The sequence below is a fragment of the Carlito syrichta genome, unplaced genomic scaffold, assembly GCF_000164805.1.
Source record: "Carlito syrichta isolate Samal-C Ts95f unplaced genomic scaffold, Tarsius_syrichta-2.0.1 Scaffold301018, whole genome shotgun sequence".
In the NCBI taxonomy this organism is placed as follows: Eukaryota; Metazoa; Chordata; class Mammalia; order Primates; family Tarsiidae; genus Carlito; species Carlito syrichta.
Window position 1 is genome coordinate 376,776 of NW_007245114.1, and position 18,322 is coordinate 395,097.

General features: G+C 40.5%; 1 protein-coding gene and 1 pseudogene across 3 annotated transcripts in view; both read left to right on the forward strand.

The window, feature by feature from the left end:
* The window catches only part of LOC103257017 (CMP-N-acetylneuraminate-beta-1,4-galactoside alpha-2,3-sialyltransferase-like), a 147,197-nt gene that overhangs the window by 101,879 nt on the left and 26,996 nt on the right, over nucleotides 1-18,322 (forward strand). For all 3 annotated transcript variants that reach the window (XM_021710743.1, XM_008054746.1, XM_008054747.1), the window contains one exon: nucleotides 13,708-13,800. In XM_021710743.1, coding sequence (XP_021566418.1) covers nucleotides 13,708-13,800 — 93 coding nt within the window. The remainder of the gene's footprint in view (nucleotides 1-13,707; nucleotides 13,801-18,322) is intronic.
* Nucleotides 1,314-1,622, forward strand: LOC110595372 (annotated as a pseudogene).

An 18,322-nucleotide genomic window follows, 5' to 3' on the forward strand; every position in this document is an offset into this window, starting at 1 on the left:
GACTTTTAAAGCTGCCCAAGTGAGTCTAATATGCAGCCAAATTGAGAACCACTGCTTTAATAAAAAATTCTGTTTCCTGTCTGAGGAATTCCCCACTTCCCCAGGCAATTGATTTCAAGAATAAATCTATCTATACATAGCATGTCTATATGCAATGATCCATACCCAAGGCCTCACCACCCAGAGATTCTCATTTAGTTGGTCAGAAATTGGAATCAGGTACCTTTTTGTTTAAAAGTTCCCCAGGTTATTCTAATGTGACAGGATCAAGAACCATGGGGTATAGCCTTCATGCTGGTCACTATAATTGTATCTGAATATAGCACAACAACTATTGCACAATATTATAGTAGCTATGTTAGGGTAGTGGAATTGTGGACACTGTCTTTTCTTTTGATTCTAAATGTTGTTTTTAGGATACCTTTACAGTGAATATATATATATATATATATATATGGACTTTTGGTCGTTTTTTTCAAATTTTCATTGTGAGCTATAGATCTCTAGACACTATTTTCAAAAAGTTGTTTTATATTAATTTTTGGTTTCCAATCTTTTCTCTAGTTTTTCTTCATGAGTTTTTAAATTTTTGACTTATACATTTTATTGACTAATTTATATATCTCCTCCTCATCTATAATTGAAATAAATATTTGTGTAAAGATGTAATTTCTGTCTTTTCTATTCTGTGAAAGCTCCAAGAGGTCTGAGGGTAGAACACAATAAGTCTGGAGGAATGGACAGAAACTGAATCATAGTGGCCTTGAGAGATAACAGAAATTCAGGATGTATTTTAAGGGCAAAAGATGCCTTAAAGGGCTTTAAGCAAATAAATAATGTAATCAAGTTTTGATCCTTTGGAAGATGATTTTGACTACAGGAAGGTAGATGAATTGGAGAGGGGCAGGAGTAGAAAGGGAGAGAGTACTTAGGAGACCATCACAGAACCACAGAGTAGATATCAACAGAGAAAATCAGCACAACCAAAACTGGTTCTTCGAAAATATTTATAAAAAGTGATAAGCCTCTAGCCAGGCTAGCCAGGTGGGGAGGGGGACATAAATTATAATAAGAGACTATTGTTAAAAACTCTTTGCTCATGAAATTGATAATGACTGATTCCTTGAAAGACACAAACTAACAAAACTCACACAAGGAGAAATAAATAATCTGAATAAGCCTATATCTACTAAAGAAATCGAATCAGGAGCAGTGTAAAGAAGAAGAGGCAAGAACGATGATCCCCCAGACCGACCAAAGCCTGTATGCCACTCCATCCCTGCATCCAATGCCTTAGTTCTGCTGTCACCACCATGCCCAAGATGAAGGCTGAAGGGGATGCTAAAGGAGATAAAGCCAAGGTGAAGGATGAATCCCAGAGAAGATCTGCAAGGTTGTTGGCTAAACTTGCTCCTCCAAAGCCAGAGTCCAAGCCTAAGAAGGCCCCAGCTAAGAAGGATTAGAAAGTACCCAAAGGGAAAAAGGGAAAAACCCATGCTGGCAAGGAGGGGAATAACCCTGCAGAAAATGGAGATGTCAAAACAGACCAGGCACAGAAAGCTGAAGGTGCTGGAGATGCCAATGAAGTGTGTGCATTTTTGTTAGCTGTGTACTTTTGGTGACTGTACAGTTTAAAATACTATTTTTTATCAAGTTTTATAAAATGCAGAATTTTGTTTCTTTTTTTTTTTTAAGCTATGTTGTTAGCACACAGAACACGTCATTGTTGTTTTTTGGGAAAGGGGTATATGTCACTAATAGAATGTCTCCAAAGCTGAATTGATGTGGGGAAACACCTTTCCCTTCTAGTTTTAAAGACTTCCTCCAGGCTCCAGGAGGAGAGATTTCCCCAACGTTGACACACATAGGCACCTTGGTACAAACACTTTGTGGTGTGAAAAAATTAATTCATTTTTTATGTCCTCTTTTCCCATTCTGCCTTCAGCATAGACTTAATTCCCTTAAACCCAGACATCTGTTGGGATCTGACCCCCAATAATTGGTAACCAGTATGTCAGTGATGCCACTGAGATAGCACCCCTCATAAGAGCAGCCGTTCCATTTATAGATTGTGGATCTTCAGACAAATTCTGCCATTTTAATTTAATTTCCTGAAAGTCAGGGTCGGCTTGTGAAAAGATGTCAAACTTTCTTGACAAGTATGTTGCATGGAATTTTTGTTTTGTTTTGTTTTGTTTAATCCCCTGCCCTGGCTTTTACAGGACCTTAGAGAAAAGCTGAGAAGCTAAAATCAGACCAATGGGCTTCCACAATTATGCATCTCGTACAGATACATGCTAAATGTGAAATGTCAACCCTCACTAAACTTTCCCTGTTCAGAGAATCAAATGAAGACTTCATTGGTTTTTTATAGTGGCTTTCTGATTTTGGTAGTCCATTAAAAAAAGGAGTTTGAAAGTTGTTTGTTGTATACTGTTAAAGATTGTCTGCCCATGTCTTGCCTGAAATACCATGATTATTTATTAAAAGTATATTTAATTGTTGGGCTTGGTGGCTCAGGTTGTAATCCCGTGCCTTGGGAGGCCGAGGTGAGTGAATTGCCTGAGTCTGTGAGTTCGAGACCCACCTGGGCAACTTGGCGAGACCTCATCTCTATAATATATCAAAAAATCAGCGGGGCGTGGTAGCGCATGCCTGTAGTTCCAGCTCCTTGGAAGGATGAGGTGGAAGCATTGCTGGAGCCCAGCAAGTCGAGGTTGCGGTGGCCAGGAGCAACCACTGCACTCCAGTCTGGGTGGCAGAGTGAGACTCCAACTAAAAAAAAATAAAATAAAAGTATATTTAATAAAGCTGGATACAGTTTGGCTTGGAAAAAAAAACAAAGGGATCGAATCAGTAACTAATAACCTTCCAACAGTCCCAGAAAACAGCAGTTCCAGATGGTTTCACTTGTGGATTCCATCAAAATTTAAGGGGAAAAAATTATATAAATTATCTTACAGAAAATAGAAGCAGAAGGAACACTTCCTAACTCATTCTGTGAGGCCAGCATTCTCCTAAAACCAAAACCATACAAAGACATTAAAAGAAAGGAAAACAATATCTCTCATGAACATATAGAAATCCTCAACAAAATATTGAATTCAGCAATGTGTACAAAGAATTATGTTCTGCAACCAGGGGAATTTATTTTAAGTATGCAAGGCTGGTTCAATATTCAAAAATCAATTAATATATTCTGTTAACATGAATAGGCTAAGGAAGAAAAATCATGTGATCGTATCCATAGAAACAGAAAAGGCATTTGATACAATCTAACACCCACTCATGTTTGTTCAAAAACTCTCAGCAAACTATGAACAGAGGGGAACTTCCTCACTCTGATTATTAGAAATCTACAGCTGGTCATTGTTTTGTTAAGCACTGGCCAAGCTATGTGCTCTTTGAGCTACAGCCACCATGTTTTCTTAGCTTTGGCCCCCTCCCCTACCTTGGGGAGTTGAATCTCCTCTCTCTCTAATTTACTTTCTAAATAAACTATATTTTCCGATCTTAAAAAAAAAAAAAAAAAAAACTACAGCTAACATTATGCTAATTATATTAGAAACTGGATACTTTCCTCCGAAGATTGGAAAAAAATAAGGATGTCACCTGTCACCACTCCTATTCAACATCATACTTAGAGTCCTCACTAACGTAGTAAGACAAGAAAAGGGGGGGAAAGGCCTACAGATTGGGAAGGAAGAAATAAAACTTTGTTCATATGTGACATGATCGCCTATGTAGAAAATCCCAAAGGTTGGCAAAAAAAAAAAAAATCCTGAAACTAATGAGTAATTAAGGCAACGTTGCAGGATACAAGGTTAATATGCAAAAGGCAATTGCTTTCCTATATGCCATCAATGAACAACTAGAATTTAAAATTAAAAACACAGTATCATTTATATTACCATCAAAAAATGAAATACTTAGGGATACATCTAACAAAATATGTGTATGTGTGTGTATATATGCATATATATGAATGACAAAAACTACAAAATACTAATGAAAAGAATCTAGATAATTGGATAGCTATTCCATCTTCTGATAGAAGGACTCAATATTGTTAAGATGTCAATTCTTCCCAACTTGGTCTATAGATTCAAAGTAATTTCAGTCAAAATTCTAAAAAGTAATTTTATGGATATCAGCAAACTTATTTTAAAGTTTATATGGAAAGACAAAAGACTCAGAGTAGCCAACATAATACTGAAGAAGAATGACAAGGTTGGAAGATTAGCACTACCTGACTCCAGACCTACAATAATCAAGGTAGCATGGTATTGGCAAAAGAATAGACAAATAGAACAATGGAACAGGACTGGGATCCCATAAATAGGCTCCCACAAATGTAGTCTCTTGATCTTTGAGAGGAGCAAAGGCAATGCAATGGGAAAAGGATAACTTTTTCAGCAAATGATGCTGGAACAATTAGACATCCATTTGCACAAATTAATTTTTCAACAGGCAAAAAGTTTCAAAAGTGTAACTTTTTACAAAAGTCAACTTAAAGTGGAACCTAAATAGACCTAAATGTAAAACAAAAAACTATAAAACTTCTGGAAGGTAACATAGGAGAAAATCTAGGTGACCTTGGATTTGGCAATGAGTTTTTAGATACAAAGCCAGACATATCGTTCAAGAAAGAAAAAAGCCGTAAGTTGATTTTATTAAAATTTAAAACTTGTTTTCTGTGAAATTCACTATTAAGAGAATGAAAAAACAAGCCACAGTCTGGAGAAAACATTTTCAGAACATGTATCTGATAAAGGAATTGTATCCAAAGCATACAAAGAACTCTTAAAACTCAATAATAAGAAAACAACCAATCCAATTAAAAGATGGGCAAAAAATCTGAAAAGACACCTCACCCAAAAAAGATACACAGATGGCAGATAAGTATATGAAAAAATGCTCACATTGTATGTCATTAAGGAAGTGCAAATTAAAACAACAATGAAGCCGGGCTCGGTGACTGAGCCTGTAATCCTGCGCCTTGGGAGGCTGGGGTGAGTGGATTGCCTGAGCCTACGGGTTTGAGACCCACCTGGGCAACGTGGCGAGACCTTATCTCTACAATAAATTAAAAAATTAGCCAGGCATGGTAGCGTGCGTCTGTAGTTCCAGCTACTTGGAAGGCTAAGGCAGAAGGATCACCGGAGCCTAGCAGGTCGAGGCTGCGGTGGCTGGGAGCGGCCACTGCACTCCAGTCTGGGTGACAGAGTGAGACTCTAACTCAAAAAAATAAAAAATAAAAATAAAATAAAAAATAAAAAAAACTAGCAGCAATCAAAGGCTTTGAAGTCAGAAAGCTCTTATTCAAATCTTCCTTTTGTTCCTTTCCAGTTAAATTTCTGTATTTTCTTGTTTGTAAATAGGAATGATAACACCTCATATAGGGTTGTTTGAGGATTAACAATAATGTAAAACAAAACAAAAATAAGAATCCTTGTATTGCTCAATAATTGTTACATTCCTCTACCTCCTTTTATTTTGCTTCCCAAATATCTCTTACAAATTTTCTTCCTCTCCAATCCACTGTTGACCCTTGATCCAGGTCTCATTTCTCTCTTGAACTAGTACATATCATTCCTCTGCATAAAAATCCTTCACTGACTGATGTTCCATCAGGCTTTGCTCCATCAGGCTTTGTTCCATCAGTACTAAAGTGTTTGTAGTTCCCCTCATGTACCAGGCTCTCTTTTTCCTTTAGGCCTTTGCACATGTTGTATCCTCTGCTAAGAATGTCCTTCCACCTTCTTTCTTTTCTTGACAGCACCTCCTCAAGATATCTGCCCTAATTCCCTATGCCACTCTAATGCCTCATCTCCTTCATACCCCTTGCATAATTCTAGCTGTACTTATACTCGAACACACTCTTTTATTTACTTACCTATCTTGCTTACTAGAATGCAAGCTTTTTGAGGGCAGAACTGAAATAGAAAACTCAGATTCCTTAGTACAGAGCTTCTGAAACATTTTCTCCAGGGCACCCTTAGTGGCAGGGGAGAATGAGTATTTACTGTAAAGCAACCCACTTGGAGCATAACAATCTTTTAAGATCTTTCATTTTATTTTTAAAAATTTTGCATCAATACCGTAATTCATATGTGTTGTTTTAATCCGTTCTTCCCCATATCTTCAAGCAGCTTTATTGTTCCTGGAGGATCCATTGTTTGTACTATGGCTTTGAGTACCCCCAGCCTGTATTATATAACCGCTGCACTGTGACACCCACTTTGAGAAGGCTGGACTTAGTGAATTTAGGAACAGTGTTATCTGAAAATCATGATAATAGCCTATATCTTGTGCTGGGACCAAGAGAAAAATCAAACACAAATTTTCACTACAAGCTATGAGATATAGCCTTTCCATTGGACCCACACAGGTGCTGGAGTACCACTTAATGACATGTCCCGGCACATAAGTGAATGTTGAACTCATTTCAGCAGCCCTTCCTCTGTGTCCCCCCAAGTCTCCTGACCTCCTTGCCTGACAGACGTATACTTGCAGTTAGCCGAGTGGGAGAGATGAATCCAAATAAGAAAAATAAAGGAGCAGGGTTTTTTTTTCCTTCTTAAATTAGTGAAACTATAATCATAATTCAGATGAATCTAGAAGGAATAGTAAAAGCAGAAGTCAAACATTAAAATGGTAGGAGTAGTAATTGACATTTGTGTAACCTTTCAAAGAGTACTCTGACCTACATTGTTGCAGGATTTCATTGATCTTCCCATCAGTCCTATAAAATGTGCATCACCATAGCTATTTTAGGAGTTAAGGAAACTGATTGTGTCTTACCTATGAGAGCTGTTACTTAAACTCCAATCTTCTTACCTTTAAGCCAATTGCTCTTTCTACCAAAGAAAGCAAGGACTTTGGTGAGAACAAAAGAGGGTTTTAGAGTCAGTTTTCTCTTGTCAAAAATGAAAATAATACTTATCTTAGAGTTGGGCTGCCCAAGGGTGTGCAGATCCCCAGCCAAATATTTTTGTATTGTCTTTGCAGGTATAAACCTATTGGTGGGTCCATTTGTAGCATTATGATTTATTTATGAGGATTTAGAACACTGAGTAGAAAAGAGATACGTAAGTATTGGTTTATTATGCAATCACTGCACATGAAAATTCTTTGTCTTTCCAGACACCATCTCTTTCTGTTCAGGTTCAGGAAACATCTCTGTGTTTTTTATTATCACATGTATCATTCCTGGCAAATTTCAGATCTCCTGCCACAAAAAAGTAGTAATACTGTTATTACTCACAATGCCATGGCTTTTTGGAATCTGTTTTATAGAAGCAATGTAGGTCTTCTTGTCCCTTTAGTTCCCATGCCATTTATTTTGTGCTGGTTACATCACTTCCCATGTTGCTGCATTATCCTTCCTGATACCCATGAATACTAGCTTCCACAGCCTCTTTGTTGATGATGATCACAAATGCAAGTGTTACCCAGAGTATGCAGGGGAAATGTTAATTGTAATTAGTTTTCCAGTTATGTCAAACTTATTGTTTGAAATCTTATAGTGTAAACATGGATCAGCACATCTTCCATCCATGGCTTCTCTTGGACTCCTTCAGCCCCAAATGCCTGGGTCTAAAGGCAGTGCTGCTTTAGAGGATTGTTGTGAAGCTAAAGTAGATCATTAGTTCCACTGCCAGGCACCTGGCTTATGCTCAATGCATATCATGCTTTTGTGTTTGTCACTACCACCCAGAAACAGGATGTGTTTTTATTTCTAGAGGAATGAAGTGTGGATACAAAACTGAATTGGAGCAGCCACTGCAGATCCCCAGTAAAGAGCCTCTGTGAGAATAATCTATATAGTTCGGGCCAAAGTGCTTGGAGAACTTACTGGAGAGCATCCTCCCAGCCAAGATGAAGTAAATGACAAGGCCCTGGAAACAAAGATAGCCTGCTGTCATGGCAGTTCCAAAATCACCGATCAAACAGGAAAGTGGGCTGGTGTGATGAAAAGGTGTTACAGGGCCCAACAGCAAGAGCAGAAAGGCAGAGCCTCTGGAGCTGAGAAGTATGGCAAATTCAGATGACTCAGATCAAGCAGCCCCTCTTCTCTTAAAGTGACAGAAGAAAACATTTGACAATGCTTCAGTGTTTATCATAGATGACTGTGTGGGGTGCGAAAGCGGTAGAGACACCCAAGTCTACACTGGAGGTTGCAAAGCGTGATGGGTCATTGAAGTCCAGGATGGAATGGATTGGCACACCCCTGGTGTGGGTGAATGAAGGGACTGATGTGAAAGCTATTAGAACTAGCAGACCTGGAATAATGGGTCAGAGAATGGCAGTTAGAAGAGATAAAAATTGTCCTTAAGGCCCTGGCTCGGTGGCTCAGCCTGTAATCCCAGCACTATAGGAGGCCGAGGCAAGTGGATTGCCTGAACCTGCGGGTTCAAGACCCACCCAGGCAACTTGGTAAGACCTTGTCTCTACAATAAATAAAAAAAAAATTAACTGAGCATGGTAGCGCATGCCTGTAGTTCCGGCTACTCGGAAGGCTGAGGTGGAAGGATCCCCAGAACCCAGCAGGTCAAGGCTGCGTTGGCTGGGAGCACGCCACTGCACTCCAGTCTGGGCGACAGAGTGAGACCCCAACTCAAAAAAAAAAAATTGTTCTTAAGGAGAAAAGTTTTCATCTTGGAGCTTGAGGAGATCTATGGTAGTATTACTTTTCTTACACAAAGGCTGTTTCAGAAAAACATTAAAGTGAGAATATTTAATGATAGAATGGGATTACTACAGCTAAGCAAAACTACTTCTGCCATTTCCCAAATCTTGCCATTGTTCCAGAAACAACTCTCTGGTAATCGGAGAGATACATCTTAATCAGGAAGAATACAGGATGATACTGAAGAAGTGAACTCTGTGCCAAGCCAAGGGGTCTTATCTACACATTGTTGTGGCTTCTCCCAGCATGGTAATATCACTTTGATTAAGGTGTTGTACTATTTGTCAGGCAGTGTACTAGGTGTTACATACATGGTCTTCTTTTCTCATAATGAGTGATTTGAACTTTGTTTGTATCACTAACTTAGCACATGGAATGAAGGAGGGAGCCTGGCAGGGGGCTGATCTGAGATCAGTCCTCTCTGAGACAGTTCTAGAAATTAGTTACAAGATGTCCATCACTGATCTGTAGAGTCCTCAGGAATAACTCTTGATATCCCTTCCCTCATTTCTCCAGCCATCACCACCTCTCCCCCACACTTCCTGTCACTAACCTTCCAAGTCAAGGTAGCCAGCTGAATTCAGTCCAGTATTCTGTTGGGTGCTTATGTTGTCTGTGCCGTGTGTGCTACACTAGATTGTTATGGTCTAGGAGAGAAGAAAGATGTTTAAATGAACACTTACTCTTCTCTGTAATGAGTGCTAGGCTATAACTATGTCCTAGTCATCATTGTATCCCGAGTGCCAGGCCAGTTACAGTTCACATATATTGAGCCATAACTAGGTATCAGACATTCCAGCACTTTGTACTCAGCATAATCTTCACAGTAATTTTGTAAAGCAAATACTAGTATAATTCCAATTTTAAAGATGTGGAAATTGAGGTCACAGAACAGTTAAATAACATACCCCAAATCATGCAGCTCAGAAGGAGTAGAGCCAGTGACTCCATTGCCTCTAAATATTTGTCATATGAATGAATGAGAGGAAGGAAGAGGAGATGGGAGCGAGAGTGTGGGAGCGAGTGAGCAAGTGAAGGTGAAAGTTTGCTCTGAGTAGCTTGAAGTCCACAGGGGATGGGTTGGTTCTACTTGGGAACAGAAGCATCATGGAAAACTCATAAAGGAAATGGTACTTAAACGGAATCAGTGTTCCCTGGCAAGGTGAGGGAGCAGAGCTAAGGCCAACCCTTCCATTTTCATCTGGGTTCTTTCTTCCTCCCTCCTTCTCAAGGACATTTTCCCCACAACTGTCCCATCTTTACTGCATCATAAGTTTTCTTTTTTTTTCATTCTAACCAGCTTATAAACACACTAACATATTTCCTTACTTCAAAAGACACTATCTTTACCCTGTTTCCCCCTCCAGCTATTGCCCCATTTCTCTGTCACTTCATAATAAAACTTCTAAAATTAGTCCATATTCCATGACTCCAATTCCTCTCCTCTTTTTTTGTTTTCATTCCAGTGAAACCAAAGTTTCACCTCCACATTCCAGTGGAACAGCTCTTGTCAAGGTCCTCAGTGACAGCCTCTATGTTACCAAATCCAGCAGTAAGTCCTATGGCCACACCTTACTGGGCCTACCGCAGTGTGTGACGCCATAAGTCCCCGTGTCCTTTCTGAGACATTTCCTTCCTTTGGCAACTGGGCATCACATTCTCTCCTGATTGTTTTTCTCTCTCACTGACTGCTCCTTTCGGCCTCCTGAAGTGCTATTCCTCATCTCCCAAATGTTGATCCTTCAGATGCACATGTTGACCAGAGCATCCTCCCACTGGAAATCATGCAGCAACTCTTCCTGTGACAGATCCAAACTTAAAGCCAAGCGCTCGGGGCCTCCATGTCTGGCTGCCTGCCTCTGTTACCTGGTCTCTCACGTTGCATTTATATGGTGCCTCAGAGGAGGGCTGTCCCTTCCAAATGGGTTTTATCACCATTTCCCCACGAGATCCTGGGAATTACATGGTTCCCATCGCACATGGGGAAGCTGAGAATCAGATTTTTCATCACTTGCCCAAGGTCACACGACTTCTCAGTGTCCTCTGAAAGTTTCTGATTCCAGGTCTGATGCTCTTTCCATTTATAAGCCATTGCTTGGCCCGACTACTTACACCCGGTCCTCCTGAGTGAAGCAGGGAGTAGAAGTGTCTGGTTCCTTCTTGTGGGTTCCAGTCTGTCCATCTGATTACACTCTTCACCCCAGGGGCTTGGTAGTCACGTTTGTAGGACAATGGGGACTCTTACTGGCTAAAATGCTAAATCTCCCAAAATGAAAGGCCAGCTGCAAAGTAGGAGAAGAACAAGAGCTGAATGATTTGATCAGACATCTGTGGGGCCTCCTGGCATTTGCAGTGTGAGTGCCTTAGAGAGACTAACTATTCTGGCCCCAGGGAGTTGGCGACAGTTAATCTTGGTGGTTTTGACCGCTAACTGCCCCAGGGTCCCAGCCTGCTGTATGACTCAGAGTCCCCAACACTCCCCCTATTCTTCTCTCACTGGGATAGTGAGGAGGCCATTTCTAAGGCATTTTAATTTGGTAATAACTTGACATGGCCCACTGTACCCGGAGTTGTGTCTTTTAGGAGTGACTGTCGCTTTGTAAAGGGTTGATATAGAGTCCATCGTCTTTGATATTTGATGTCTTTGCACTGCCACGGAGAGAGCAGTGTCTCCTGCCTTCCCTGCTAGTCCCTCCTCTCTATTATGGATGACCTGAGCCCATGGATCTTGGACTGTCCCACAGTCCTTGTTCTCCAAGCATCTTGCCAAAAGTTTGGTGGGGTGAACTAGAGACAGGAAAGATGTGGCCAAAAAAAAAAGGTTGTCTGTGTTGTGCATTTATTTCTGCCACGCACTGCATTAAGGGCAACTGCCATCCATCTTTCAAATTGTTTGTGAAACTTTCTAGAATTCTGAAAAAGATCACAGGAACCCATAGTACAAAGGCGGGCAAGCAAATGGTGGATTAGGAATTAAGAGCACTTGAAGGGACTCAAAACACTTATAGCAGGAGCTGTGTGAGGACTTTTGGACCCTCTCCTCCACTCCTGTGCTGTCCTGTGCTTTCCTCTGTGATGATGTTGGTAGCAGTGTCCACTTAGAGCTACCCCTGCGCTGGGTTAGAGAAAAGTAGGTTCAAATCCATTGTCTACACTTGCCAGCTGTAGGATCTTAGCTAAGGCTCTTCATCTTTCTGAACCTCGTGTGTAAATTCATAGCACCTACTCATAGTGTTGTTAAGAGGAATTACAAAAAAAATCTAAAAAGTTTTAATCATTGTGCCTAGTCCAAAAGCTTCAGTAAGTTCAATAATTTATATTTCCTTTCTAAAATACAGTTGTTTACATAAGAAAATATTCTTTTTCTCTTGTTAAAACTTTGACTTTCTTTTGCCTACCAAATAAAGTCCCAACTGTTTGACTTGTCACTCAGTTCTTTTGATTTGCATTTCAAGCTTTGAATTTCATCAGTAGGGAAGGCTTTAAAATGTAGATTTCTAAAATACATTGCTTGTGGATACAGATGAGCTTGTCTACATTCAGCAAGCAATTACTCTGTGTAAGGTCTGGGACTAGGCCAGAGGGGTCCAGGGGTGAATCAGACATGACACACTCTAGGCAGTGGCATCATCATTTCTGGCATCTCTTACCCCACACCCACCCCACCCAGTCCCTGCAGAAGGCAGCCCTGAGGGCAGACTTGCCACAGGGCCCCAGCACAGTAGAGCAGCTGGGCACCAGAGTGTTGGCAGCAGGCCAAAGGGTGGGGGTGGAGGAGGCTGGGACCCAGAACTGGCAGCCAGCCAGGGCATGCTCAGGTGCCCCAGCGTGCAGGGCCTCTAGCCCTGGCAATCATTGAGCCCATTCACTGAATACATCCTGTTCTTCCATCACGATTATCCCTAGACTGCATAGGGCAGAATTTTTGGTGGCAGGGCAGTGACTCCAGGTCCACACTGAGCACATTAATAACATTAAAATCCAAAGATGTGAGATGGCATGATTGTAGTCACACAGCAACAAAGCCAGGGTTAGAACACACATCTCCAAAAAAAAAAAATATTTAATAATCTCTAGTTTGTGGATTCCTGAGATGACCTTGTCTGCAGTGAGACTGTCAGGGTCATTTTGTTCCTTCAGAAAGTTATAGGGGTCTTCTGTGTGCCCATCTCTATGCAAGGTACTGGGAGGGTGAGCAGGTTAAATCAGACCAACCTCAGGGATTTACAGTGTGATGAGGGAGATGTACTACCCAAGTAACAATACAGAATGACAAGTATTGATGGGGTAAGTGTGTGATGTGGGTAGCAGGGAGAGGGACTGTACAACACAGAGGAGGCGCTCAGTCCATCTAGGGGTCCGGAAATCACTCCCAGTGAAGTTGACATCTGAGCTTAGTTGTGAAGGACCGGAAGGCGTTAGTCATGTGGAGGATAAGGAATGACCTTCTGGGCAGAGAGAGAAGGCGAGCATCCTCAAATAAAAGTTGAATAGGTACCTCAATAGCCCCATTAATACACATGTTGTGCCTATATTTGGTCACTGTGAATGGTTCCCACTGGGTGGATCCTACTGTGTGCGGATAGAGTAAAAGCAGACAAGGCTGGACATGTAGGAACATGCCAGAAAGGTAGAAGGGCAGTGCTTCTGACTATTGAAGCCTGAGTAGCTCTATCCTGTGGCGCTCCCAGCACCACTCCCCAGTCTTGGGACCTGGATGGAGCTCCTGACCTCCTTGGTATCACGCTTCCTGCACAGGATCTGTGTGAAACTGAGTAAATTTCTTTGACAAATTCCACTGAGGGGCCTGGCTTATTTATCTACCTATTTCTTTAATGGTTTTAGGGTTTGTGTGTTTTTGTTTTACCCTTGAAGCCTTGGTGTGGAAAATGGCCTGAAGTGCTGATTGTAGGGAATGGAGCTTTATTGAAGGTTTAAACATCTACAGCTTTTCGTTAATTGATAACTCGCTGCTCAGTGCCTGGCAAGCTGTGACTTTCCTTCTCTTCCCATAGGCCTGCTGAGTTAGCCACCAAGTATGCAAACTTTTCAGAGGGAGCCTGCAAGCCTGGCTATGCTTCAGCCTTGATGACGGCCATCTTCCCCCGGTAAGTGCTCCTGTTTCCTTCCACTACCTCAATAGCCTGGTCATGGTCCAGGAGTCAGAAACCCTGACTCTCACAGCGAGTCCTGTTCTCCTTCTCCTGTGTCCTGGAATCTGTGGGTGTCTGGAAAGGACTCTGCTTTCAATTGGTTCCTACCCCAGTTCCCCTGCATGCCCTTCCTACACCTTACCCCCATCCTGCCTCTTGGAGCTTGCACCTGGCAGCATAACTTGTTTCTGCAGAGAGAAGCTACGTGGTTGCCTATGGAAGCCAGGTATATAGGCAGCCAAGTAGAGAAGCTCCTAGTCCTAGTATCGGTGGCCAAACAAGTTTTTTGGGAGCTGGGACCAACTAGCTGGCTCCAGGGAGGCATGGCCAAATAAAGCAAGGAACAAAGAGAAATTTCTGAGGCTGTCAGAGTTTTAGTACCTTTCTTCTCTGTCCATTTTGCATTCTGGGGCTCCTGACTTCCTTAGCATCAGGCTTGCTGAAAGAATCTGTGCCTTACCCAGGGAGTTCCTTTTACCACATGTTGCTAAGAGGTCTTGCTTATGTTTCCACCTTCTCCTTTTTGAATTTCTTTCCTGACGCCTTGGTGTTGAGAGGGGACTAAAGTGCTGAAATTGTCTTGTCTTGGAGTATAAGATAGTGAGACTGTCGGGGTCATTTTTGTTACTTTAGAAAGTGAGAGGCACTTCTGACTCAGAGGGGCTACAGGAAAGACTGCTCAGGACCTTCTGGGCATAGGGCATAATAGTTGGACCACCAGAGGATTCCTGAGGTGGCCTCTAGGGGTGGGCTCTGCTCACTGGGAGAAGAACTTGCCTTCCTTCCCTTAGAAGGCTGAGGTTAAGGTGCACAATGTGCTTGTAAAGGAATGCTGAGAAACAGCTGACCCCACAGTAAATCCAGGACATTTGGTTTTATGCTCCCTTTCTTTTCGAACGTGAGCAGTCTCAGCTCCTTGTATAAAGCAGGGGCTGTGCTGGCTGAGTATCTGGTGCTCAGATAGAGATCTCTTTGTCCAGGGTCTGCCTTCTGAATTGATTCCAAATATTTTGCTTCCTCCAGCTATTTATTGGGTGACTCTGTCTGTGGCTGGCTCTGTGTTCTATATTCTTACACATGTTTTCACAAGCCTACATGATTCAGTCCCCTGACCCAGACATCTGTGAGTTTTCTTTGACCTGTATACAGGTTTCCTTTACTTTTTCAATTGAAAATAATACAGGCATGTGGTTTTTTAAAAACAACTCAAACAGTACAAAAGGGTACTGCCACTCCGGACTCTTTCCCCAGAGATAGCCAATATTACTATAAATGGGAGCATACTGTATTTATTGCTCTGTATTTTGCTTTTTACTTCTAACAGTATATGTTAGAGATTATCCTACCAGCTGCATATATGGATCCATCTCAAATGATTGCATAATATACAATTATATGGCTATTTCATAAATTTTTTTTGTGAGAAAGTAGGAATTTATTATGAAGACAGAAAAGCTCCCCCAACAGGAGGGAACCCCAAAGAGGGTATACTGCCTGGCTATATCATAATTTTTTTAAGTAAGGTTTATTGAAGTTTAATTTCCATACAATAAAATTTACCTTTTAGTATAGTTTTATGAGTTTTGCCAAATGCATACTTTGTGTAACCACCACAGCAGTCCATAGTGCACTTCCATTAACCCCAAAGAGGTTCTTCATGCTCTCTTGTAATTAACCCCTCCCCCTACCCTCAGCTCCTGGTAACCACTGTTTTCTGTCCTTGTAGTGTTTCCAGAATGTCATATAAATGTAGCCTTCAGAGTCTACTTCTTTCATTTAGTATAATGCATTTGTGATTCATACATGTGTTGTGTGCATCAAATGTTCATTCCTTTGTATTGCTGAGTAGTATTCCATTGTATGGACATAACACAGCCTGATTATCGACTCAAAGGTCAAAAGACATATGAGTTAATTCCAGTTGTTGGCAATTATTAATAAAGCCACTATAAACATATGTACAGATCTTTGTGTGAGCATATGTGTTCATTTTACTTGCATAAATACCTAGGAATGGAATGTCTCAGTCCTAGGGTAAATATATGTTTAACTTTGAAGAAACTGCCAAACTGTTTTCCAAAGTGATTGAACTATTTTGCTTTCCCACCAGCAATGTATGAGAGTTTCAGTTGCTCTGTATCTTTGCTATCCGTCTTTTTTATTTTAACCATTCTATGGTGAAATCTCACTGTGGTTTTAATTTCTATTTTACCATGACAATGTTAAGTGTCTTTTCACTTGCTTATTTACCATTCTTTAATCTTTACAGAGCCGTCTGTTCCATCTTGCCATTTGTTAATTCGTTGTTTGTCTTCTTATTGAAGAGTTATCTAAACTTCTGGATAGAAACCTTTATTAGATAAGTAATTTGCAAATTTTTCCTCTCTTGTCATATCTTTCACAGAGCAGAAGTTTTTAATCTTGGTAAAGTATAATTTATCTTTTTTTTTCTTTTATGAGTGGTGCTTTTGATGTTATATCTAAGAAAACTTTTCCCAATCCAAATTCAAAAGGTTTTTCTTATAGAATTTTTATAGGTTTAGTGCTTACATTTTGGTCTATGACTCATCTTGAGTTAATTTTTTGTGTATTGTAAAAGATAAGAATTGAGGTTCACTTTTTTGGATGTGAATGTTTGATTGTCCCAGAGCTCTTTGTTGAAGAATCTCCTCATTTTAAGCTGGATGCCCCTTTTTCTTGCCGTGCTGCACTGTCTACACTCTTCAGTATAGTATTGAATAGGAGAGGTGAGAACTAACAGATTTGTCTTATTCCCAGTCCTGCAAGGAAACCATTTAATATTTTGCCATTATGGTGTTAGCTGTAGGTTTTTTATAAATACCTTTTTTCAAGTAGAGAAAGTTCTCTTCTATTCCTAATTGATAGAGAGTTTTTATCATTAGTAGATGTGGAATTTTGTCAAATACTTTTTCTGCATTTTTTGATATGATCATATGGCTTTTCTTTTTAAGTCTATTGATATACTGAGTTACATTGATTGATTTTTTTTCTCATTAATTGATTGTTGAATGTTAGGCCAACCTTTCATTTGTAGGATAAACTTCATTTGGTTTTGATGTTATTATTCTTTTTATACATTGCTGGATTCAATTTGCTCATGTTTTGTTAAGGATTTTTGTGTCTCTGTTCATGAAATATATTAGTCTGTAGTTTTCTTGTGATGTCTTTAGTTTTGATATTATAGTAATGCTGGCCTCATAGAATAAGTGGAAAAATATTCCTCATCTTTCTACACATTTTGTGTAGAACTGGTAATATTTTTCCTTAAATGTTTGATAGAAATCTAGGCCTAACTGAAAAAAAATGAACTGTGTTATCTCTCTACTCTCACACACCATCTGTGTGGCAGTTTTTTCCTACATACCAAGCAATACTTCAGCAGATACCAGCTGGATGTCCTGTAATTCAATTCAATTCCATTCTAACACTATCCACCTAGAGAAGGCGTCAGACTTCACAGGTTGAAAGCTCATTCAACAAGATGCCCCCACTTCAGACACCAGTCACAAGTAGTAGGTTGTCACCTATACTTCTGGCTGATCAGCTATAAATTGGGAGCTCCCAAGACCCCCTCTAGGGTTCAATTAATTTGCTAGAGTAGCTCATAGAACTCAGAGAAACACTTTGTTTATGTTTACCCATTCAATATAAAGGATATTATGAACAGTCGGGTAGAAGAGATGCATAGGGCATGTGGGAAGAGGTGTATCACCCTCCAGGCACCTTCTTATATGTGTTCAGTAATCTGTATGCTTCTACAAATGCTATGGATAATTATGTAGGCATAAGATCAACTCAACCTTCAGCCCCTTTCCCGTCCCCAGAGGTCAGGGAGGTGAGACTGAAAATTTCAACCCTCTAATCACATAGTTGGTTCCTCTGATAACCAGATCCCAACCTAAGGCTATCCAGGAGCGTACTAAGAGTCCCTTCCTTAGAATAAAATGTGTTCCTATCACCCAGGAAATCTGAGGGGATTTAGGAGCTCTGTATCAGTTGTTCCTATCAGTCAGGAAATTATAAAGGTCTTAGGAACTCTGGGTCTGGGACTGGAGTTAAAGAACAAATATTAGAACAAAAACTCTCTTAGTTCTTTCCTCTATAAGGATTTTAGGATTTCTATGTCAGGAACCAGAGCCAGAGACTAATATATATATTTTTTTTATTATTTCACAGACTGCAATTGTTTTTGTGGAATTGTTTTTTTAAGTTAAGAATTCAGTTTCTGCCGGGTTCAGTGGCTCAGCCTCTAATCCCGCGCCTTTGGGAGGCTGAGGTGAGTGGATTGCCTGAACCCGCGGGTTCGAGACCCGCTTAGGCAGGTGAGACCTCATCTCTACAATAAATCAAAAAATTAGCTGGGCAAGGCGAGACCTCATCTCTACAATAAATCAAAAAATTAGGTAGCATGTACCTGTAGTTCCAGCTACTTGGAAGGCTGAGGTGGAAGGATTGC